The 25,278-nt window shown below is 55.7% G+C and overlaps 1 protein-coding gene across 6 annotated transcripts in view; it reads left to right on the forward strand.

Moving 5' to 3' along the window:
• The first annotated feature begins 3,791 nt into the window (after nucleotides 1-3,791).
• LOC132809019 (RNA-binding protein 10-like) overlaps nucleotides 3,792-25,278 on the forward strand; it is a 46,566-nt gene continuing 25,079 nt past the window's right edge. For all 6 annotated transcript variants that reach the window (XM_060822392.1, XM_060822390.1, XM_060822395.1 and 3 more), the window contains exons 1-7: nucleotides 3,792-4,026; nucleotides 6,494-6,616; nucleotides 8,929-9,106; nucleotides 11,257-11,430; nucleotides 12,649-12,718; nucleotides 17,593-17,666; nucleotides 24,063-24,149. In XM_060822392.1, coding sequence (XP_060678375.1) covers nucleotides 6,600-6,616; nucleotides 8,929-9,106; nucleotides 11,257-11,430; nucleotides 12,649-12,718; nucleotides 17,593-17,666; nucleotides 24,063-24,149 — 600 coding nt within the window. In that variant the 5' untranslated portion in view covers nucleotides 3,792-4,026; nucleotides 6,494-6,599. The remainder of the gene's footprint in view (nucleotides 4,027-6,493; nucleotides 6,617-8,928; nucleotides 9,107-11,256; nucleotides 11,431-12,648; nucleotides 12,719-17,592; nucleotides 17,667-24,062; nucleotides 24,150-25,278) is intronic.

Raw genomic sequence — 25,278 nt, forward strand, 5'->3', positions numbered from 1 at the left:
AGGGGGGAACGGGGGGAGAGGCACAGAGAGGGGGAACGAGGGGGAGAGAGCCGGGGGGATACGAGGGAGAGAGGCACAGAGATGGGGGAACGAGGGAGTGAGGCACAGAGAGGGGGTAATGAGGGGGAGAGAGGCACAGAGACAGAGGGGGGGAACAAGGGGGAGAGGCACAGAGAGACACTGAACGGGGGGGAGAGGCACAGAGACTGGGGGGAACAAGGGGGAGAGAGGCACACAGACGGGGGTGGAATGAGGGGGAGAGAGACAGACAGAGGGGGGGAAACGAGGGGAAGAGGCACAGAGGGGGGAATGAGGGAGAGAGAGAGAGAGACACGGGGGGGGAATCGAGAGAGAGAGAGAGAGACGGGGGAGAGATGAAGAGAGGGAACTGGGGGGAAGTTACAGAGAGGGGTGGAACGAGAGGGAGAGACATGGAGAATGAGGGGGAGAGACGGGGGAGAGACACACAGGCGGAATGAGAGACGGGGGGGGGAGACAGAAGGTGAACGAGAGGGGAGAGAGACAATGGGGAGAATGGGGGGGGGGGAGGAAATGAGGTGGGGAGGCACAGAAAGAGGCACCATTCAGAACAGGCACGAACCAAACAGGGGTAAAGACAGGAGCTGGACTCTGGTGTTTTGTGGGAGGGGTGGGGGGCATTTAAGGAATAGGTTCCTCCTCCTCAGTCACTTTAACAAGTTTACCAGGGGAAGGGGCTGTACGGAACAGAGAGCCTCAGCATTTGGTCTTTGGTATCACTTCGCACCCCTTCCTCATTCACACACACACTGTCTCCCCCTCTCTCCCCTCCTGATGTTCCCTCCCACCCCCCCCCAGGGATGTGCTGTTACAAGCTGGACTGACTGTAGTTGTGATTGTGTGTGTGCGTGCACGTGTGTGGCCATGTGAGTGAGTTGATTTTTGTATCCCGAACCTCTGAATAAACACTGCCTGGCAGACCCCCCACTGTGAGCAAATGCTCTCAAATTCCTGTCTCCTATCCTTTCCTCTCTGATGGTGGCAAATCCTGTCCTCTGCGCAATGGGGCGGGAGAGATGCCTTCACTAGCCGCTGCACTCTGGGCCGGATTTTATGGAGACTCCGCACCCCCGGCACTTGCCCAGGATGACCTGGCGACGCCCCACCTCGTCCAGGAGCCACGATTACTCACTGCCCAGCCTGACGGGAGCCGACAGACCCTCTCTGCTCAGGAGCTGCCGGGGGCCCGGTTAACCGCGCGGCTCGGGGAACCTGGGTTTGGCATCGTCAGGACACTTTGCAAGAATGCCAAGTAAAGGCAAAGGAGTGGGTTAAGGGGGGGTGGGTGGATGTGAAAATTATCATGGAAAGGTTGCTCTGTGAGTTGGGGTGGGGGGAGGAGACACCCCCCCTTCAGTGTCTCTAGGGTCAGAATCCTCCCTCACAAGGGCACTGTGTCCCTATGCCACCAGGTTGCTGCAGTGGGTCATCCCCCCCCCCCCATCCTTCTAAAGGGGGCAATTAGATAGATAAATGCTAGCCCTTCTCAGTGAGTCACTCCGGTTCCTTGATTTGAGTATGTTCTCTTCCCCCACCCCCCTACTCTTGGTCTGACACTCTCTGCGTAATGCTGGTGGAGTGGTGTGTCCATCAGCGAAACCCCACAACATTGACACCACTACCCCCCCCCGCCCCCTCCCCCAGGACCACAGATCACCAGGGATGGGGGGGAACCGAAGCAGCCAGGGACTCAGTGCAAGAGCAGCATCTACATCCGGATTTTCGGTCTGTGCGATCGAGCGTGATGTTTTTGCTCTTGCTCTCTGCGAGAGGATCCATCTCTCATTCTGAACATCGCGCTTTCACTCTTGCTGTCCCACCCTGACCTGCTCCGTCTTGTCTGAAGGAATGTGTACTTTGTCTCAACACACCGCACTTGCTTAGATTTTACACTCCCAGGACAGAGACGGGGGTTAGATACAGAGTAAAGCTCACTCTACACTGTCCCCCCCCCCCCCCCATCAAACACTCCCAGGACAGAGACAGCACGGGGTTAGATACAGAGTAAAGCTCTCTCTACACTGTCCCTATCAAACACCCCCAGGGACAGCACGGGTTAGATACAGAGTAAAGATCCCTCTACACTGTTTCCCCCCCCCCCATCAAACACTCCCAGGAACAGCATGGGGTTAGATACAGAGTAAAGCTCCCTCTGCACTGTCCCCCCATCAAACAGTCCCAGGGATAGGGACAGCATGGGGTTAGATACAGAGTAAAGCTCCTTCTACACTGTTTGCCAGTCCCTCCAATCAAATACTCCCTGAATAGGCAGAGCATTGGGTTAGATGCACAGAAAAGCTCCCCCTACAGTATTTCGCGCCCCCCCTAATCAAATGTTCTCAAGACAGGGACAGCATGATACTCCCTTGACAGGGTTAATGCCAAGGAATTGCTGCATGAGTGTGCCTGCGTGATGTTAAATCCTCCAGCCCCCTCAGAGGGGGAGCGTGGCTCATAGGTCAGTGCAGAGAATAGCAGCAGTGAGACAAAATTGCTCCTGGGATCCTACTGTGCAGCACCAAGGCCAGCTCAGGGGCACTCCCAAGAGGCTGGTGGCCCTCGAAGAGGTGTTGTGGCATGTTTTCTGTTAACTCATGTGAACAGGAGTCGACTCCATCCTATTCTCCTTGGCGTCTACCCCATCCTATCCCCTTGGCCATGGCTCATAAAACTGTCAAACAAAGACACTGCCTGAACTTCCCTGAGACTAGGCTGGGGGGGGAAAAGAGATCCGTCTGACGGACAGGCGGGGGGTCCAATAGGAGGCGACCAGAGACGGGACCGGCCAATCAGCGTGCCATGGCAACTGGACTGACGAGCGGCTAAGCCAATGGGGACCAGGAGGGGGCGGGACCAGCCAATGATTGACGGGTCGTTCCTACTCCATCTTGACAAACGCGTGGCAGCGATGGGCGGGGGCCGGACTCAACCCACCAAATGAAGGAGCAGCGCTACGAAATCTAGTGCTTTCTAATAAACCTCTTGGACTATAACCTAGTGGTATGTGACGGTGAGCTTCGTCCAACACCAGCACAGCCACAGCGTGACTCCCAGCGGGGTCAGCACAGAGGCAGTTGCGGATGACGGACGGGCAGACTAGCCAATGGGAAAGAGGTGCATCTTGACCGACAGCCATCCTAACCAATCAGCCGGCGGTCCCGACTTGAAAGATGGACGCGCGACTAACAGGCGACTGGTAGAGGTGGGACGTTATAAGCCCACTGGCCATTGGTGCTTGCGGGGGGCGGTTACCGCTGACCGACGGGAGCCCTGGCCAATGCGAAAGGGGCCTATCTTGACCGATAGGCACTTCGGCTAATCAATTAGCGGCATCACCTTGATCGATAGGCAGACAGACCAATCGTATCAAGGATAGGCTGCAGAGGGCGCTCCTGCCATTGTGACTGGTGAACGGGGCGGTCTCTGCTGACGGACGGACAGACTGGCCATTGGCAGCGGACCTGACGTTGACCGACACCGATGTGGACCAATCACTCCCCGTCAGCGGGCTCGACCAGCGGCGTGGGGGGGCGGTGGTGTGACGTACCCGACCAACGGGAGGCGGGGCGGACGGTCGGACACGTTCCCGTCCATTGGGAAGGGGGGCGGGGCACCCAGGTCACGCTCCGACGGGCCAATGGGACGCCCCGTCCGCCTGTGACGGGCGGGCGTGGCGGCCAATGGGGGTGTGACGGCGGGCGCTGCCCCGCCCCACCGGGGGGTGGGCGCGAGGGCAAGCAGCCGCCCCCCGATCGTCGACTGCGGCGCCGCCGCCATTTTGTGGCCGCTCCGTGAGGGCGAAGGAGACGACGGAGAGTGAAGGGGGGATGGGCCCGACAACGCAATCAAAGGAAAACGCGCCGTGAAATCCGACGTTAACGGCGAGGAAGGGCCGCTCCGCCTGTCCCGAGGGGTCTCTCCCCCCCCCCCCCCGCTGACCTTGGTTACAACAACAACCCCTTGCATTGAAATAGCCCCCTTCTCCAGGTAAGGGCCGTCCGCAGGTTCCCTCCCTCCTGGGTTACCCACTTCACCTCATTTTTGGAGGGGGGAGGGGAAGGAAAATCCGACAGAAACGAGAGGGGTAAAACTTCCAATTTGGATGGGGGGGGGGGGAGAGTTTTTAAAAAAATGTCCATTTCGCCCCTCCCCCCCAATACAAACACGTGTCGCGCTGTCAGATTATGTTCCCTGGGTCGGCGGTGGGGGGGGGGATAGCCTGGGGAGGCGAGGGGCCGAACGGGCTTCGTTGCGCTGCCGGCCGGAGTTGGGGGTGTGGAGGGGGTGGAGGAGTGGGGAGAGGAGACGTCACGTTGTCCCCTGGACACCGCCACCTTCCCCGGGGGCGGGTTTGGGGCTCCCCGGATCCGATGCCGCTGCTTCCTGAATCCGGATCCGATGCCGCTGCTTCCCGAATCCGGATCCGATGCCGCTGCTTCCCGAATCCGGATCCGATGCCGCTGCTTCCCGAATCTGGATCTGATGCCGCTGCTTCCCGAATCCAGATCTGATGCCGCTGCTTCCCGAATCTGGATCCGACGCCGCTGCTTCCCGAATCCGATTCTGCTGCTTCCCGAACCCGCCGGCGCTACGCCCTGAAAATGGCTTCATTCCGGCGGGGGGGGGGAGTGGGGGCGAAGAGACGGGGACCGGTGGTGTCTGATTTGGGAGCTGGGGAACGTATCGGTGTCGCGTTGGGGAAGCAATAGTGCCGTCGGATTCGGGAAGTAGTGGCATCAGAGCCGCGGGGTGGTGTTGTGTCCGGGTTCCCCATCCTGTCCTGGCGTGGGGTTTTGTGGCCAGTGGGGAACGTCTTCTGCCATTGCAAGTTTTCCCCTTTCCAGGAGTCCGGTGTGGGGGGTTGGTCGGTAAGTCGTGAATCGAGCTGTTGGTGGCCCCCTAAGGGGTCCAGATCCAAGATCGCTCCGCACAGACTCCACAGCAGCTGGGAGTGCGAAGGGACCGCCCACGGGAAGTGGACCATGTACCGTCTGCTGCGTTTTCTCCAGCCTTCTGTCTTCCTCCCGGAGCCACGGCAGGGGACAGATCTCTCGTCCGAGTCATGGGGAGGAGTAATTCCGTTATCAGCCTCACAAGAAGATGTAGGTTGTGGCCAGACCATCCTGAGATCGGTGTCTCTCCAGGGCAGGTCTGCTGTGTTTCGTGCGCGTGTGCAATGCTGCGAGACCCTGGTACGGAAGGAGAGGCGCGCATCTGGATTGCCTCCAGATGTCCAAACCTGCTTCACAGCTCTGTGGGAGTGCTGCCTTCCTGAGGGGAATTCGCAGAATGAACTCCCAGCAATTGCAAAAGCATCATTTATGTCCCACTGATGGACCCCAGGACAACATGTCTCCAATCGCCACCCCCAGCTATGCTCTAATAGTGGCATCTTTTCAGCACTGCCCCCCCCCCCCCCCACACTGCCAGTGCCTGCTCCCTTGCCATTGAACCCCCAACAGTGCCCACTTCCTCGTCGCTGACCATCTGTCACAGCCTGCTCCTTCAACTGTGCAAAGCTGTGTCCTGCAGTTGTTTGTAAAATTGGGCAGTTGCATGAAGTTTGCATCCTGGAAACCTTGTTGAATGTCTCTGCGACCCATTGTTCTAATTTTCTTCGGACAGAGCAGTTCCCGAGTTGTAAATTGGTCATTGAGTTTGACAGATAGCCCTGGGTAGCACTGGTTTCACTTTGTACAGCGCCCAGACATATTCTCGAGGTGGCTTCTCTAATCTCTGCCGATCTCAGCACAGTGGCTCAGTGGTTAGCACTACCACGTCACAGTGCCAGGGACCCAGGTTCAATTCCCACCTCGGGCAACTGTCTGTGTGGAGTTTGCATATTCTCCCCGTGTCTGCGTGGGTTTCCTCCGGGTGTTCAAAGATGTGCCGGTAAGGTGAATTGGCCATGCTAAATTGCCTGTATTGTTGGGTGGATTAGTCAGGGGTAAATATAGGGGGGTGGCTTTCTCTTCGGAGGGTCGGTGTGGTCTTGTTGGGCTGCAGGGCCTGTTTCCACACTGTAGGTAATCTAATCTAATCTTTTGTCTCATATTCCGTGCTATGTTGCCCAGTAGCCTCCTGAAGGCCATCACTGCACTCCTCCAGGTGACACACACCAGTCCGAGTGGAATCTGCACTCTGGCTGCTGCGGTCCGACTATTCCTGCAGACTTGGCCGTAGGGCAGCTGAGGTATTTCAGCCCTGTGACATCCTGTCTGGTCCTGAGCTGCGATTTTTCTGGGGAAGCGATGATCTTCTTTATTCCCACTGATAACAATCGAGAGTGAATGGTGTGTCACTCACAGGGCTGACCAGAGAGAGGGGCAAATATCTCACATCCCCTTCCGCTTCCCCCCCCTCCCTTTTTTTTTGGTATGTGTTTTGGTTTTTGTTTCTCACGGAGGCAGGTGGATGGACCAGTCAGCACTGACAAGAGTGTTCTATTTTGCAGGCTAAACGACAGACGAGAGAGAGAGAGAGAAGGAGGTGCAGACACTCAACGGTTCGACATCTAAACAATACTGAGTGCGCAGGTGCGCACAGTCTGGAAGCTGGGGATGGATTACGACAAGCGGTAACTTCAATAGGCCTGTGTTTTTTTATAGGGACCACCAGTGTGCCTCCAGCCCCTATTTGTAGATTGAAAATATCTGTGTTTGTTCAGTGGGAGGAGGAATTATTGGCAAAGTCAACCATTTATTGCCAGTCCCTAATTGTCCTTTGAGAAGGCGGTGTGAAATAGGGACGTGGGAGAGGGAGTTCCAGGACTTGGACATGGCAACTGAAGGAACGGGCATGAGCCCTTCTTCAGGAATGAGGAAAGTGTGTCCAGCAGGCTAAGATAAAAGGTAGGGAGGAGGGACTTGGGGGAGGGGCGTTGGAAATGCGATAGATGGAAAGAAGTCAAGGTGAGGGTGATAGGCCGGAGTGGGGGTGGGGGCGGAGAGGTCAGGAAGAAGATTGCAGGTTAGGAAGGTGGTGCTGACTTCGAGGGATTTGACTGAGACAAGGTGGGGGGAGGGGAAATGAGGAAACTGGAGAAATCTGAGTTCATCCCTTGTGGTTGGAGGGTTCCCAGGCGGAAGATGCGGCGCACTTCCTCCAACCATCGTGTTGCTATGGTCTGGCGATGGAGGAGTCCAAGGACCTGTATGTCCTTGGTGGAGTGGGAGGGGGAGTTGAAGTGTTGAGCCACGGGGTGGTTGGGTTGGTTGGTCCGGCTGTCCCAGAGGTGTTCCCTGAAACGTTCCGCAAGTAGGCGGCCTGTCTCCCCAATATAGAGGAGACCATATCGGGTGTAGCGGAAGCAGTAAATGATGTGTGTGGAGGTGCAGGTGAATTTGTGGCGGATATGGAAGGATCCCTTGGGGCCTTGGAGGGAAGTAAAGGGGGGCGGGAGGTGTGGGCGCAAGTTTTGCATTTCTGGCGGTTGCAGGGGAAGGTGCCGGGAGTGGAGGTTGAGTTGGTGCGAGGTATGGACTTGACAAGGGAGTCACGGAGGGAGTGGTCTTTTCAGAATGCTGATAGGGGAGGGGAGGGAAATATATCTCTGGTGGTGGGGTCTGTTTGGAGGTGGCGGAAATGAATACAGATGATACGATGTATATGGAGGTTGGTGGGGTGGTAGGTGAGGACCAGTGGGGTTCTGTCCTGGTGGCGATTGGAGGGACGGGGCTCAAGGGCGGAGGAGCGGGAAGTAGAGGAGATGCGGTGGAGGGCATCGTCGATCACGTCTGGGGGGAAATTGTGGTCTTTGAAGAAGGAGGCCATCTGGGTTGTATCTCAGCCTGCTGGACACACTCTCCTCATTCCTGAAGAAGGGCTCATGCCCGAAACGTCGATTCTCCTGCTCCTTGGATGCTGCCTGACCTGCTGCGCTTTTCCAGCAACACATTTTCAGCTCTGATCTCCAGCATCTGCAGTCCTCACTTTCTCCTCAACTGAAGAAACGGCTGACCTCTCTGCCAGTCGGGGCTGTGTGTGTGTGTGTGTGTGTGTCTGTGTCTGTGTGTGCGTGCACATGAGTCGGTGTGTGTGTGTGTGCGCGCACGCGAGTCGGGGTGTGTGTGTCGGGTTTGGAAGGCGCTATTGGAGGATCCTTGGTAAATCGCCGCAGTGCATCTTTTCGACGGTTCACACTGCTTCCACTGTGCATCGGTGTTGTAGGGACCGAATGTTCAACCACATCTGCATTGTCCAGGATAGTTTCAAACTGCTGACATGTTGTTGGAGCTGCACTGTGTATTTCAATGGTTGGACAGGCTTTGGGGGAGAGTCGGGCCGGGGGTCGGGGGGGGGGGGGTAGGTAGGTACGTACTCTGTTTAGGAATCCCAGCCTCTGACCTGCTCTTGTAGCCACAGCATTGATATGGCTGGGTCCAGTTCAGTTTCTGGTCAGCGATAATGTCCAGCAAGTTGATAGTTGGGGGTGGGGGGACATTCAGTGATGGTAACACCATTGTACGTCAAGGGGACGATAGTTAGATTCTCTCTCTTGTTGGAGACGGTAAGCCCCCAAGGGGAGGGGAGGGAGGGGGGGAGGGGGGGGGGGGGGGGAGGGGGGGGGGGGGGGGGAGGGGAGGGGAGGGGGGGGGGGGGGGGGGGAGGGGAGGGGAGAGGAGAGGAGAGGAGAGGGGAGGGGAGGGGAGGAGAGGGGAGGAGAGGGGAGGGGAGGAGGGAAGGGAAGGGATGTACATTCTCCCACCTCCAGCATCCTGGTGAACGGGCAAGAGGTTGTGCTCAGAGTCCTGCTCCAGGGCGAGCCCTCCTGCGTGCACACGGGAAATTGTACTTGCACGAGTCAGCATTTTCGGGGGGGGTCAGGGACGGGTCGAGGGGTCGCAATGAGTGCGCAGCAGCGCCTCATACCTGCGCGTCCTGTTGCAGAGCAAGCCGGGGAGAACGTATGGGGCGCTACGGGAGCGAACGTAAGAAAGACGAGGTACCGGACACGCGGGACCACGACTACAGGGACATGGATTACAGGTCGTACGACCGAGAGTACGAATGTGACGGAGGCAAGGAGTACCTGCAGCAGGACTACAGGAACTACGATCAGTCCGAGGTAACGTTCGAACCACAGCGGGGTTTAATCCTTTAATATTGACGGGGTTAGGGGGTTAGGGTGGTGGTGTTTCATTTCAGCAGAACTGCAGCATTTGAACACAGCCCCACCACCACTACTCTGTGAAACGATGTGCATTGAGTAGAGCTTTACCTGTTTCGTCCTGCTTAAGCACTTTCCCTTCACCGTCCCCCCCACCCCCTTATCTCTAGCCAGCTCTGCCCAGCTCCGACTGAGTTCCGAATCAGTGCGGTCTGCTGCCCGTCTCCCTTCCCGCCCAGAGAAGGGATGGCGTGGTGGCACGGTGACCAAGGGAACCGTTGGCCCATCACCCCAGGTGCCGCCGTGTTGATAAGTTTCCCTGTGGCCACTCCTCTTCCCGAGGCTGTCAGCCGGTATCGAGGTGATTCCAGAACGATCTCCCAGCCTCGTGAACCTCGAGGTGAAGCCTGGCACGGTCTGGGGCCAAGACCTGGTACAGACTGGAGACCAGGTACCAGCCTGATCTGGGTTGGAAGGTCTGAACTTGTATTTATTTTTTATTTTGCATATCTAGTAATTAAGGAAGCTGTGTCTGTGATGGCACTGTAAGCGGCGACTTATACATTTTGCTCATTTGAATGCAATTCTGTTCTATTTATGTAGCCGCAGCTGCCACTTTGTCCTCTCTCCACCTGTTGATGCCTCGCTCTCTCCACTCTCATGTCCCACCATCCCTCTCCCTGCTGCTTCCCTGTCCACGTGAATTACCCGAGATTTGAATGGCACTGTTTATTCTGTTGTTTTCCTCCCCCCTGCCCCTTCTCACTACCTGCTGGTTGTGTGCGTCACGATACGCAGGAGGTCGCTATGCAGCATCTGTGTTGCTGTCACAGTGCAGTCTATGTGTGTATGCGCATGCAGTTTTGTGATGTTACTTTGTGTGTGTGCGGATCTTGTTCTCCCATCTCCCCTCAGTGCCTCACAGCCACAGTTAAAAGTGCTTCAGTTTGGACACTCGAGTGGGGCTTCACTGCTGAAGGGCAGGGGTGGGAATCACAGTACTGGTATGCAAACCAAACCTTCATCAACAGTTTGTGAGTGAGAGAGAGAGAGCAGAAATGAACCAAACAAAATCTGGACATAGCCTAAGATACAGGAGAGGACCATGGGTATTTGGATGCCTGGAAACATATATCAGTGAATGCAGGAGGTGGCTGTGACAGCACCTATGCTTCTGTCACAAGGTGTGTCTGTGTGGAAAACTGACAGGGTCTTGTGGGTGAGGATGTGTGTGTGTGTAACTGTGGCAGTGTCCTCTGTGCGCACGCGTGCGTGTATCTCTGATAGTGTCCTCTGTGTGCGTGTGTGTATACCTGTGACAGTGTCCTCTGTGTGTGTGTGTGTGTGTGTGTGTCTGTCTGTCTGTCTCTGTGGCAGTGTCGAGTGTGTGTCTGTGGCAGTGACCTGTGTGTGTGTGTCTCTGTGGCAGTGTCGTCTGCGTGTGTGTGTCTCTGTGGCAGTGTCGTCTGCGTGTGTGTGTCTCTGTGGCAGTGTCGTCTGCGTGTGTGTCTCTGTGGCAGTGTCGTCTGCGTGTGTGTCTCTGTGGCAGTGTCGTCTGCATGTGTGTGTCTCTGTGGCAGTGTCGTCTGCGTGTGTGTGTCTCTGTGGCAGTGTCGTCTGCGTGTGTGTGTCTCTGTGGCAGTGTCGTCTGCGTGTGTGTGTCTCTGTGGCAGTGTCGTCTGCGTGTGTGTGTCTCTGTGGCAGTGTCGTCTGCGTGTGTGTCTCTGTGGCAGTGTCGTCTGCGTGTGTGTGTGTGTGTGTGTGTCTGTGTCTCTGTGGCAGTGTTGTCTGTGTGTGTGTCTGTGACAGTGTCGTCTGCGTGTGTGTCTCTGTGGCAGTGTCGTCTGCGTGTGTGTGTGTGTGTGTGTATATATCTGTGACAGGGCCCTCTCTGTGTGTGTGTGTGTCTATATCTGTGACAGGGCCCTGTGTGGTGGGTGTCTGTGCCGGGAGACTTGCGTGCAAGTTTGTAGTGATAGGTAAATGTACGTTGAGTTTGGCTGGGTGTATCTGTGCGAGAGTGTATTTGTGAGTGTGTGTAATCCTGCCAAGCCCTATTTGTTGACCTGCCTCTGGTGCTAACCCTCTCGCCATACCACCCACTGCAGGAATACAGAGAGGACAGCGACAGTTACAAAAGCTATGAGAACACAGAAGAGGCCTTCAGCTTCCCGGGCGACGGGGACTACAGGGACCAGGACTACAGGAGCGAGTCCGGTGATGAGAAAGCCAGCAAGATCATAATGCTCCGGATGCTGCCTCAAGCAGCCACCGAAAACGATGTACGTATGAGAGAGAGAGTGTGTGAAAACAAGGCCTGAACGTTTCTGTGAGGATCAGAACCCCAACCCCTTCCCACCCCCATTATGGCCGTGCGATGTGTTCAGCGATGGGGTTGTCTTGATCAGCTGCAGAGATCCACTCTCTATCCTGCCTTTCGCTGCTAGGGCATTAGGTAATTGAACTGACAGACCAGAAGTTGTACTTACAGCAAAGCTGACTGTGGTAGCACATCCCTTTGCCAGATGGAAATTAAACCCCTGATTGCCCTCGAGTAGAACCCCAGATTCAGACATTGTGGTTGTGAAGGACAGTGTAGAGGAGCTTTATATCTGTGTCTGTGTTAGATACTCTGTATCTAACCCCGTGCTGTCCCTGTCCCTGGGAGTGTTTGATGGAGGGGACAGCGTAGAGGGAGCTTTACTCTGTATCTAACCCTGTGCTGTCCCTGTCCCTGGGAGTGTTTGATGGTGGGACAGTGTAGAGGGAGCTTTACTCTGTATCTAACCCCGTGCTGCCCCTGTCCCTGGCAGGGTTTGATGGGGGGACAATGTAGAGGGAGCTTTACTCTGTATCTAACCCTGTGCTGCCGCTGTTCTGAGATTGTTTGATGTGGGGACAGTAGAGGGAGCTTTACTCTGTATCTAAACCCGTGCTGTCCCTGTCCCTGGGAGTGTTTGATGGGGGGGGACATTGTAGAGGGAGCTTTACTCTGTATCTAACCCCGTGCTGTCCCTGTCCCTGGGAGTGTTTGATGGGGGGGAACAGTGTAGAGGGAGCATTACTCTATCTAACCATGTTCCCTCCCTGTCCCTGGGAGGGTTTGAGTGAGGACAGTGTAGAGGGAGCTTTACTTTGTAACTAACCCCGTGCTATCCTTGTCCTGGGAGTGTTTGATGGGGGGGACAGTGTAGAGGGAGCTTTACTCTGTAACTAACCCAGTGCTGTCCTTGTCCTGGGAGTGTTTGATTTTGGAGGTTGGGGGTGTGTGGGGGGGGGGGGGGGGGGGGGGGAGAGTTTGCAGTGTACTCCCAGTTGAAAAGAGTGCTTTATTCTCCACCTAACCCCATGCTGTAGCTGTCCCTCTTGTCCACCATTGTGCCTCCCTGGGCTTTGCCAGCCTGGGAGCGGGAGGAGTATAAGGCGTGAGGAAGGGGTATGTGCGAAAGGAATCTGTCAGGCACCACTAGAGTTCGCTGCCTCTCCCTGTCTTGTTTCAGATCCGGGTCCAGCTGCAGTACGCCGGCTACCAGCCTCGGGAGGTGCGGCTAATGAGGAACAAATCTTCAGGTGAGAGTCTGTTGGTGATTTTGAGAGAGGTCTCCTCCTTTTGCAGCTCCTCCGTACACTTCCCCCCCCCCCCCCCCCCCCCGCCGCCGGCACTCGCCACCCTCGCCACCCTCCCCTCCCCTTTCTCACTCTGTTCCAGTGAGTGGTTTCAGGTTGCTGATTGGACTGTGGTGGATGTCGCCGCATGTGGTTGAGCGTAGAGAGCCGAAGGGCCCCGCTGTTGGTTGTGTTCTTCGAAGAGGAATCTTTTGAATCTGTTTTGTCTTTTAAACCTCCTCCTCTTTACTGTCCCTCTACCCCCCCCCCCCCCCCCCCCCCCCAACAACTCCACTCCTCCCACTGCCAACGCCTGGTTTAGCATGTTGGAATCGTGCATTTCTGCTCTTGCTGCACCCCCCCACTCCTCCATAGCAATTTCGGAAAGCAGGTTATCCTGCGCGGTGAGGGCTCGGAGATGCGGTCGAGGCTGTTTGGTAGTGGTGGTGAAATGAATACCAGGATATGGTGGTCCCTGCTGATACCAGATCTGGACTACTGTGCACAGTATTGATCATCTTATTTAAGGAAGGAAATGACAGTGTGTTGAAGGCCGCTCAGAGAAAGTCTTCCAGAGTAATACCAGGAATGGGCAGATCGAGGAACGGATGGGCTTATTATCCTCTGGAGTGAGAGGCAACCTTTAAGATCCCGAGGGAGTCTCGACACGGGTAGATGTGGCGAGGTAGTGTGGGGGAATCACTCTTGAAAAATCGCCTGTATAAAACAGCGATGACCCGTTATTATTCCTGTATCTCAGAGGGTGGTGAATCTTCCACCGTTTTCTCCTGAAATGGAGGTGGGGCACAGAGTTTTTGAATGTTTTTCAGGCAAGAGGGAGAGGTTCATGAAGGGCAAGGGGGGATAAGGAGTTTATGGCAATCAAAGCAGCCACAATGGTATTGAGTGGGCGAGCAGGGCTTGTGTGGGGTATCCATCTCCTAAATTGTACATTTTGTACGAGTTTATGTTATTGTGGGCACTTCTTTGGATCCCCTCTACCTGCCTCGAAACAGGGCCTGGTGTTCGGGCATCTCCCAGTCCTTTTGCAACTCACTCTGTAAGAGATTGTTCTTAAAAAAAACAGGAGTGATGTTGAACTCTGAGATCCATGAACCATTTTGGGCTCCACATCGTATCAAACACGCGGGGGTGCTGGATAGCACGATAGCATTGTTGGGGGGGAGGAGGAGGCGAAGGTGATCCTACAACTGAGGGGGCAGTAATGATCAGGAAAGGTCAAACAGGATGGGGGCTCCTCCTCTTGAATACGGAAGGGTTCAGGTCTTTGAAATGGAGAGGGGGAGAGTTCGAGCAGGTCGGTGCTGAGATGTTTCCACTTGTACGGGGTGTGGGCAGAGGGTAAGAAGGTCTCTGATAAATCCAATCAGCTAATTCGGCAGAAAGATCCATCCACCGCCCCCAGAGAGCGCGGGGAGAATGTGAGAGCAGCAGTTCGATCGTCATTTCTCTGCCGCGAGTCTCTTCCAGCACCCTCATTACCTCCCACATCAGCTTGTCCCTGTGCTCCTTTCCTCTGTGTTTATGCAGCAACTCCTCACCCCCCGCAACTCTCCTTTCAAAGTTCATAAAGTTCGAACGGTGCAAGTTCCAGTTTTTTGCTCCTTGGAGATGAGCGTGTTTCCGTTAAAAAGAAAAGAGTATCTCATCTCATGGGAATTTTATTGATGTTTATGCTTTGTATGTGGGGTGTGATGGCTTTGTGGTGGGTTGTTGCTATCCGGTAAGTCGGTAAGTTATGCAATTGGCATCACTTGTGTTCTTGGATGCATTGATCTCCCCACCCTGACTCCCTACCCGTTTCCCGTCCCTCTGAGCTGTGGTGCAACAAAGTGGTTCCCATCTCTTGTGAGCTCACTCTTCCCAGGGTGAGCTAGGCTTGCGCACGGTCCCTCGCATTCACAGGAGGGGCCTGTGTGCTTTGTGCCCTCTGACCTTCGGTACCGGGGTGGGTGGGGAGGTGGTTGTGAAGGGAGGGCCCGGGCTGGGGCTGGTGAAAGTGTGGCACAGGCAGGGCTGTGCGCAGATGAGACTCGGCAGAGCAGGGTCACTCTCTTTGCATGGGCAAGTACAGGGTTTCGACAGACGGGTTGTTTGGGGGTGGGGGTGGGGTGGGAAGGGAGATGGGGGAGGTGTTGAGGAAGCAAAGGCCAAGCCCCTTGCCTGCCACCGATGGCGGGTGTCCCTTCCCTCTCCGGGTGCAGTGATTCACGCCCACTGCGTGGGTCTCCCAGGAAGGATCGGTGAACATCGCCCTTGCGAAGATGGAGCAATTCTGCAGCTGGTTGCAAGGTTTACTGGGGCTCTTCACATGGCAGCTAAGAGCTAATCACGTTGTGTACGTCTTGAGTCACTGTCCCAGAACAGGCAATGTTGGCAATCTTCCTGCATGATGTTAGTGCATTTGTTCATCCATATGACAACTTCGCTGGCACTTCAATAGATTATTGACAGTAATATAAGGAGTGTAGCTTTGCTCGCTGAGCTGTAGGTTTGATATCCAGGCGTTTCATTACCTGGCTAGGTAACGTCCAAGTGAAGCTTGGAGTTCGCCACTGATGATGTTACCTAGCCAGGTAATGAAACGTCTGGATATCAAACCTACAGCTCAGCGAGCAAACCTACACCCTACACCTCAACCTGAGCTACAAACCTTGCAAAAGCAGTAATATAACCCCTGCATTCCCGTACCTGGATTACTGTCCAGTGATATAACACCCACACCCCGGATTGCTGTCCAGTGATATAACTCCCACACCCCAGATTACTGCCCAGTGATATAAATCCCACACCCTGGCTCACTGCCCAGTGATATAACACCCACGCCCTGGATTACTGCCCAGTGATATAAATCCCACACCCTGGCTCACTGCCCAGTGATATAACTCCCACACCCTGGATTACTGCCCAGTGATATAACTCCCACGCCCTGGATTACTGTCCAGTGATGTAACTCCCACACCCCGGATTACTGTCCAGTGATATAACACCCACGCCCTGGATTACTGTACAGTGATATAACACCCACGCCCTGGATTACTGCCCAGTGATATAACTCCCACACCCTGGATTACTGCCCAGTGATATAACTCCCACGCCCTGGATTACTGTCCAGTGATGTAACTCCCACACCCCGGATTACTGTCCAGTGATATAACACCCACGCCCTGGATTACTGCCCAGTGATATAACACCCACGCCCTGGATTACTGTCCAGTGATATAACTCCCACACCCTGGATTACTGCCCAGTGATATAACTCCCACACCCCGGATTACTGCCCAGTGATATAACTCCCACACCCTGGATTACTGCCCAGTGATATAACTCCCACGCCCTGGAATACTGTCCAGTGATGTAACTCCCACACCCCGGATTACTGTCCAGTGATATAACACCCACACCCCGGATTACTGCCCAGTGATATAACTCCCACACCCTGGATTACTGTCCAGTGATATAACTCCCACGCCCTGGATTACTGTCCAGTGATATAACTCCCACGCCCTGGATTACTGTCCAGTGATATAACACCCACGCCCTGGATTACTGCCCAGTGATATAACTCGCACACCCTGGATTACTGCCCAGTGATATAACTCGCACACCCTGGATTACTGTCCAGTGATATAACACCCACGCCCTGGATTACTGCCCAGTGATATAACACCCACACCCTGGATTACTGCCCAGTGATATAACTCCCACACCCTGGATTACTGTCCAGTGATATCACACCCACGCCCTGGATTACTGCCCAGTGACATAACACCCACACCCTGGATTACTGCCCAGTGACATAACACCCACACCCTGGATTACTGTCCAGTGATATAACTCCCACACGCTGGATTACTGTCCAGTGATATAACACCCACACCCTGGATTACTGTCCAGCGATATAACCTCCCACACCCTGGATTACTCTCCTGTGTTATAACTCCCACACCCCAGATTACTCTCCTGTGTTATAACTCCCACACCCCGGATTACTGTCCAGTGATATAACTCCCACACCCTGGATTACTCTCCTGTGATATAACTCCCACACCTTGGATTACTGTCCAGTTAAGTAAGCCCCACACATCTGTTTCGGCCAGTGTAGGTTGGAACCGTCTGTTGAGAGGGTTGGTGGGGCTGGGTACCGTGTAAATTGCACGGAATGAGTGGCTGGTGAGGTGAGACTGAATCCACTATCTTGCCACTTGCTATTTTCAGAGGTCAGGTCCGAATCCAGCCTGTAAGTAAGACCCCCAGGGCCTGTGCCTCTATAACTGAGGTCACCAGTTAAAGGGCGAGGTGGGTGGACGTTGCGCAGAGATGCACGATCTAAACTGACCTTCCTGTTGTGTGCGATGTATGCAGTTCTCTGAGGTGAAGTGGCCTTTTATTCCTGCATTGTGTGCTGTGCTGCAGTTGTCCCACTGAGGAAGGAGGCTTGATTTCCTTTTATTTTTCTTCATGGTAGTTTGCCAGGGAGTGGTACAGAGCACTCGCTGCTGGGATCGAGCAGGGAACCCCGTGTTTGTTTTCAGGTGGCTGTCCCGAGGGGATCCCTGCGACGGGGGGCTGGCTCCCCTCCCAGCACTCGGGGAGGGTCTCTTCCCCCAGCTCTGGAGTCGTTCACGCATCCGTCCTAGGGGGCCAGGCTGCCCTGGGTAACAGCCGGTGTCATTTCGTTCACTTCCTCCCACCCCCCTTTCCCGTCCCTACATCAGACTTGCCCGTGCAAACAGGGTTTCTGAGGCCTGCTGAGGAAAGGCTCCTTTGTTGTGATGAACTAACACACTCCGTCTGTATTTGAATGCTGTCTCCAGGTCAGAGCCGTGGTTTCGCCTTCGTGGAGTTTAATCACTTGCAGGACGCTACCAGATGGATGGAAGCCAATCAGGTTGCTCTGCTGCATTTGAACACACACAGACACACATACAAGTACAGTCTCTGTTAATTGGGACACCCCAATGCCTGGTTCACACGGTCGCACCAGCCTGCAGCAGCACTGGGCAGTACACTTACTACCCGGCCTGCCTGTTCAACTAAAACCACCTCCTGCCTCCCTCCATCTCTCCTCCTTGCACCGCTCCCTCTCTCTCCCCACCCCCCCCCCGTCCCCTCGCCCCCCCCCTCGCCCCCCTCTCTCTCGCCCCCTCTCTCTCGTTTCTCCCTTTTTTCTCTTTCTCCCTCCCTGTCCCTGCCTCCTTCTCTTGCCCCTCCCTCTCCCCTTCACCCACCGCTCTGAATCGCTGTTCCCCCACCTTCCTCTCCTGCCTCTTTTGCCTGCTCTTTCCCTCCCCCCACCTCAGCCACACCCTCCCCTGCCCCTCAGTCCTCCCTTCCTTACTCACTTCCCCTCTCTTCCACCACTCTTTCCATCTCTCTCAGGCTGCCATCCCGTCTCCCTTGCTCCACTCCTCCTCCACCTGCTGTCCACTCCCTCTTTCTTCCCCTGTCCACTCACCCTCTCCTCATCCTCCCGTCCACTCCCTCTCTCCACCTCCCCTGTCCCCATTCACTCGCTTCTCTGCTCCATTTCTTCTATCCCCCAGTACACTCCTTCTCCCCACCCACCTCGACTTGTCGTCTTACCCCCTCCTTGTCTCATTCTCTCCTCCCCCCCCCCCCACGCTCTCTGAGACTCCTGCCAATCCAGTCCCTTCCCCGCCCCACACCCCCAACACCCAACAAAGCTGTACGTCTCCCCTTAGCCCACCACCAAGCGCTGCCCCCAGACATACATCCAGCCACCATCCCAAACTACATCCGCCGTGACTTCTGGTTTGCTTTCCCAGAGCCAGCAACACCCTTTCCCCTCACTCGCGTTGAGTGCCAGCCCTCTGCCCAGATCTTCATCTCAGTGTCCACGGAGTCTCACGGCCGAGAGTGGTGGGGCAAGTCGCTTCCTCCCAGAGACGGGGTGGGGGCACGCGGAGCGCAGAAACCAACCTCTTTGTTTCCCCCCCCCTCCCCCCAACCTTCACCTCCCACCTTAACCTCCACCGGGGTGCAGCGCAGGCTAAGGAGCAAGTGAGGTTTGGGGTGGGTGGGGGACTGAGAGTTTAGGTTGGTCCATCTCTGGAAGTGAGATGGGAGGTTGGTGGTGGTGGTGGGGGGAGGGGGGGGTGGGGGGAAGTTAAGCGCAGTGGGAGTACTGACAGACCTCGTCAGCTGCAACCTGACCCTGGCGTTCCTGAGTTGTCGGTTGGTTCGTTGTTTCCAAACCCTAGCCTTGCACTCGCAAACACCCACCACCCCCACCCTCGATACCCTCCGCCAGGGTATTGCATCAGTGTGCTGCAAATCCCCACCACTCCCCCATCTCCCCCTGTGCTGGAGGATCGTGTCAATCAGGCATCCGTGTCTTTAAAGATGTTGAGTGAATTATAATTTGCCAACAGAAGAAACACAGGTGGAACTGTATATTTTCTAATGAAAATATCATGCTTTATTTAAAAAAAAAGAAATCAAATGAAGTTTAAAGTGTGGGTCACGTTGGCGCAGGCTTGATTCTGTTTTATGTCTTGATTTTTTTTAAATGGAGAAAGAAAGTAATGGAAAGAACGCGCTGTTTGGAATTCACCTGGTTCTGGCAGCTCCCCACCCACCACCCCCGACACCTGGCTCCGTCGCTGTCCTTTCCTGAGTGCCAAGTGTGTGTCTGGGTACCCGGCGGGACACCCACGATTCCATTCAGGATGGCGGCGGGTGTTTGCCTGACTCACCAGCCCTTAACCCCTCCAGCTCCTCCCTCGTGTGACTTGTTGGGTTTTCAGGAATTGGGCTTGGAGAGAGGTGGAGGGGGAGATGCGAAGGAGGCATCCCCCCCACCCGGCCCTGTCGGCCTCGCGTAACTTCTTGGCATGGCTCGACGAGGGCAAGCCACGGGCCTCTGAGGAAGAGGAGGAGGAGGTCGGGGAAGGGGTGGCCGTCGGGCATAGATCTCCCTCATCTCCCTGCCCCCCCACCCCAACCCCGCCTTCGATGGACTTTCACTGAGTGTGTGTGTGTGTGTGTGCGCGTGTGTGAGGGAGTGGCGGGCGCGGAGAAATGAGACTGTGTCACTGGAGCCCAAGTCCAGAGGGTGTCTGTGAAAAAGGGTTAGCGAGGAGTCTAACCAGTGTCATGATGCGGTTTGCTGGCCTTTCTCTTGCCCCCACCCCTCCCCTCCCGCCTCCAGTGCCCCAGGAAGGTGTCACCTATGTCAGGGCAACACAGCATTGGGCAAGTGTTATCGGCAGAGTGCAGCGCGTTTAATTTGCAACCCACCCAGTTCGGTGCTGCTCTCGTTTCCTGGGAGACTTGGGAAATGTGACGTCTGGGCCGGGGTGGTGGTGGGGGAAAGGTTTTGGTTGGAGGCGGGGGCGGGGTGAGGGTTGCATCTGGCTGTGTTGCCTTAGCAGACTGGTCCTGGGCAATGGAACCGGGTGCCCGTGTGGTGCGAGTGAGGGCCACACCCCCACTCCAGTGCTGTCGGATGTGGGGTGTTGATCCGGCAGTGATCTGCTGTTGAGGTGGAGTTTGGTTTCTTCTGCGTGGAAGTGTCTTGGTGGGCTCAGGCTGAGCACTCGGAGGCAAGTACGGAGGGACAGGCCCTCTATGAAGGAGCTGAGAGTTGGTCAGTGTTGTGGACCAGGACTCAAAGGGGCTTTTAGTGTCACAGCAGCAGTTTTCCAGGTGAGGGTAAGACTCCATCAGCGTGATTCCACTGAGCTGTCCTTCTTTGGCTTTGGACTTCTCTGCGGAACAGGCATCATCCGAGATCCTTCAAGATATCAGCGGCAATTTCAGCCAGGGTTCCTGCTCCTGATCACTGCCCAGTGATCCCTGGGGTAGAGAGGAGAGAGAGGGGAGAAATCAGCCAGGGTTCCTGCTCCTGATCACTGCCCAGTGATCCCTGGGGTAGAGAGACAGAGAGAGAGAGAGAGAGGAAATCGGCCAGGGTTCCTGCTCCTGATCACTGTCCCTGGGTTAGAGAGAGAGGGGGGAAATCAGCCAGGGTTCCTGCTCCTGATCACTGTCCCTGGGTTAGAGAGAGAGAGGGGGGAAATCAGCCAGGGTTCCTGCTCCTGATCACTGCCCAGTGATCCCTGGGTTAGAGAGAGAGGGGGGAAATCAGCCAGGGTTCCTGCTCCTGATCACTGTCCCTGGGTTAGAGAGAGAGAGGGGGGAAATCAGCCAGGGTTCCTGCTCCTGATCACTGCCCAGTGATCCCTGGGTTAGAGAGAGAGAGGGGAAATCAGCCTGGGCTCTTTGAGTGTCCCAGAGGCTGCTGCAGTGACTTCTGTGAGGGAACATGCTGCTGCTGCTGCCTGACCAGCCTGGGATCTCCCGTCTACCTATAGTTTCAGCTCCTTTTGGAGGGAATTCGATGTAGTAAGTGAATGTGAGGTGAGGGAGCTTATGGGTAATGTGTGTTGCTGTTGTTTGTGAAAGGTCCTTTGAGCTCCCTGGTTTCATGCTGAGAGTGATGAACTGCTATCAGTGAGAATGCTGCTGTTGTTAGTGATCTGTCTCTGCCCTGTGCCATTTCGAGCCGTGTGGTAAGATTTGATCAGCAAGGCATCGTGGCTCTGTGTTGGCGGGTTGCTGGAAATGCCCACTCACTCAGAAAGCTTCTTCCAGTTGGTTAACATTTCAATCTGGAATCAGGATAATTCTGTTAATAATATTCCAGTCACTCCAGGTTTGATGTATTCCATGTATAAACCACCCTAAACACTTCAATTAATTCCAGTCTGTAACTCACTCCCAAGTATCAGTTATTCTATGTATGAACCACCCTGAACCTCTCAATTAGATTCCTGTGTGTAACTCCCTCCTGTGTGTAACTCCCTCCCGGGGTATCTGTTATTCTGTATATAAACCCCCCCCGAACCCCTCGATTAGATTCCAGTCTGTACCTCCCTCCCGGGTATCCGTTATTCTGTATATAAACCACCCCGAACCCCTCGATTAGATTCCAGTCTGTACCTCCCTCCCGGGTATCCGTTATTCTGTATATAAACCACCCCGAACCCCTCGATTAGATTCCAGTCTGTAACTCCCTCCCGGGGTATCTGTTATTCTGTGTATAAACCACCCCGAACCCCTCGATTAGATTCCAGTGTGTAACTCCCTCCCGGGTATCTGTTATTCTGTGTATAAACCACCCCGAACCCCTCGATTAGATTCCAGTCTGTAACTCCCTCCCGGGGTATCTGTTATTCTGTGTATAAACCACCCCGAACCCCTCAATTAGATTCCAGTCTGTAACTCCCTCCCGGGGTATCTGTTATTCTGTATATAAACCACCCCGAACCCCTCAATTAGATTCCGGTCTGTACCTCCCTCCCGGGGAGCTGTTATTCTGTATATAAACCACCCCGAACACCTCGATTAGATTCCGGTCTGTACCTCCCTCCCGGGGTATCTGTTATTCTGGATATAAACCCCACCCCGAACCCCTCGGTTAGATTCCAGTCTGTACCTCCCTCCCGGGGTACCTGTTATTCTGGATATAAACCCCACCCCGAACCCCTCGGTTAGATTCCAGTCTGTACCTCCCTCCCGGTTATCTGGTGTCCTGTGTTTATGAACTGAAATGATTGCAGACCCAGTGAGTGGCCATTTCCTAAAGCCCCGAGTGGGCGCAGGAGTCGTGATGAGTGGTACTGTTGCCTTTTCATTCTCTGCTTCTTGGTCGTTGTGATCTTGTGGGGAGGAGTGTTTCTATTGCCGAGAGGCGAGTTTTTCTCGAAAACGGTGTTGAAAGGGCTGCAGACACAGCACGATTACCTCCACCTCCCTGACTCCAGCTCGAAGCCTCCCAGGCCTAGTATCAGGGGGGAGAACTGTGCAGCTCCAATACCCGGGGGAGCACGTTTGGGTGGGGGAGTGGGTGTCGCTGCTGTTAAGTTGGTTCCCGCACTCCTGGTTGTTCTGACCGTCCTGCGGCGATGTCTCCCACCAAGAAAAGACACAAAGGTGGTGTGGCGGCCACGAAGCTCACCTCTGACGATCCCCCGCCTCCCGTGGTTGAATAGCCTGTTGGGCAAATGCCAGCCTGGGATCAGCCTCGGGCTGGGCGCAGCGAGGGCGAGGAGGCCAGAGTGATCCTGCTGTGACTGTACCTGGACAGCACCTTGTTTGTGGCCTGGTGTGGCCAGTGATCGGTTCTGCACCGGCCCTCCGGTGACCCGTTGCCCTGTGAATGGGATCCTGTGCGCTAAAAGAGAGCGTGGTACTGGTCTGATATTTGCTCCTCCCTCCTCCGTTCTCTCTCTCTCTCTCTCTCTCTCTCTTTCTCTCTCTCTCTGTGTCTCTCTACTCTTCTGCAGTCATGGCTGGATCTCGGGGTTGAGCTGAGCGGCGAGTGGGGCACCGCCCCGTGAGCGTGTACCAGAGATCTCGCTGCTGCCCCCACCCCCAGCACCCGGACTCCGCAAACGTGACCGTGGTGCACGTAGCCGTTGTGGGCAGGAGTAGGGTGGAAGGACCCGGGGCAGGGAAAAGGGCTGAACAATAACCACCCCCACCCCTGAGTCCCTGAGCGTCTGCAGCCTCTGACCCGGGGAGGGGGTGTGGGAGGAGGGCTCGGCTCCTGACCCCTTTCCCGTGGTTGGCGTCAGGGTGTAACCCACCCACACCCCCTGCCCCAAATGCCCGCAGTGCCCCAGTTCCCCGCTCAGTCTCATTCTTGTAAATTGTCGGTGTTGGCTTGCGTCCTCTGGGTGGGGGAGGACGGTCGGTTTCAAGGTGGGTCGGATCTGGGTCCCCTGGTTGTTTCGGAGTTGTTGGTGGTGTCGTGGAGGAGGTTGTGTTTGCGAGTGGCTGCAGTGTGTTTGCTTGTGTCCGGGTTCCCAATGAAGCGGGCCAATGCCGCTGTGTCTCTCTCTCTCTCTCTCTCTCTCTCTCTCTCTTTCTCTTTCTCTTTCTCTCCCTCTCTCTCTCTTTCTCTCTCTCTCGGTTTCCAGCAGAAAAGGTAGTTGCCTCTCAGAGGAGGCAGGGTCCTTCCTCCCATTCCCTCTTCCACACTGAGCAAGGTGTTGCGATCCTCCTGTGTTGCTTCGGTCAAAGGTGGTGAGAATTTGGTCGGCTCAGGGCCGGGTCCCTTACTTCCACAGTCGAAAGGTTGCAGCTGTTTTATTTTCCCGTTTTGTTCTGTTTTGTTCTCCAATCTGTGTCGTTTTTTTTTTATTGTTGTTGTTCGTTCCTCTCCATGCAGAAGGGTGTTTTTCACAATGAGGCATGAGGTTGGGAGCCTGTGTCCCAAAGGAGGAACTCATTTTGTCACACCTTGTGTTTCTTGCAGCATTCCCTGGTTATTCTCGGTCAGCAGGTCTCCATGTACTACAGCGACCCCAAACCCAAGGCCAACGAGGATTGGCTCTGCAACAAGGTAGGAGCCTGCGGCGTTTGGATCTCGTCAGCGGGTCAGCGCTGAGGGAGCGGGGGCTGTGGGAGGGTCTACACTGAGGGAGCGGGGCTGTGGGAGGGTCTACACTGAGGGAGTGAGGGCTGTGGGAGGGTCTACACTGAGGGAGTGAGGGCTGTGGGAGGGTCTACACTGAGGGAGCAGGGGCTGTGGGAGGGTCTACACTGAGGGAGTGGGGCTGTGGGAGGGTCTACACTGAGGGAGTGGGGCTGTGGGAGGGTCTACACTGAGGGAGTGGGGCTGTGGGAGGGTCTACAATGAGGGAGCGTGGCTGTGGGAGGGTCTACACTGAGGGAGTGGGGCTGTGGGAGGGTCTACACTGAGGGAGCGGGCGCTGTGGGAGGGTCTACACTGAGGGAGCGGGGCTGTGGGAGGGTCTACACTGAGGGAGCGGGCGCTGTGGGAGGGTCTACACTGAGGGAGCGGGCGCTGTGGGAGGGTCTACACTGAGGGAGCAGGCGGTGTGGGAGGGTCAGCGCCGAGGGAACGGGGCTGTGGGAGGGTCTACACTGAGGGAGCAGGCGCTGTGGGAGGGTCTACACTGAGGGAGTGAGGGCTGTGGGAGGGTCTACACTGAGGGAGTGAGGGCTGTGGGAGGGTCAACACTGAGGGAGTGAGGGCTGTGGGAGGGTCTACACTGAGGGAGCGGGCGCTGTGGGAGGGTCTACACTGAGGGAGCAGGCGCTGTGGGAGGGTCTACACTGAGGGAGTGAGGGCTGTGGGAGGGTCTACACTGAGGGAGCGGGCGCTGTGTGAGGGTCTACACTGAGGGAGTGAGGGCTGTGGGAGGGTCTACACTGAGGGAGCGGGCGCTGTGGGAGGGTCTACACTGAGGGAGCAGGCGGTGTGGGAGGGTCAGCGCCGAGGGAACGGGGCTGTGGGAGGGTCTACACTGAGGGAGCAGGCGCTGTGGGAGGGTCTACACTGAGGGAGTGAGAGCTGTGGGAGGGTCTACACTGAGGGAGTGAGGGCTGTGGGAGGGTCTACACTGAGGGAGCGGGCGCTGTGGGAGGGTCTACACTGAGGGAGCCAGTGCTGTGGGAGGGTCTACACTGAGGGAGTGAGGGCTGTGGGAGGGTCTACACTGAGGGAG

The sequence above is a fragment of the Hemiscyllium ocellatum genome, unplaced genomic scaffold, assembly GCF_020745735.1.
Source record: "Hemiscyllium ocellatum isolate sHemOce1 unplaced genomic scaffold, sHemOce1.pat.X.cur. R, whole genome shotgun sequence".
Classification (NCBI taxonomy): domain Eukaryota; kingdom Metazoa; phylum Chordata; class Chondrichthyes; order Orectolobiformes; family Hemiscylliidae; genus Hemiscyllium; species Hemiscyllium ocellatum.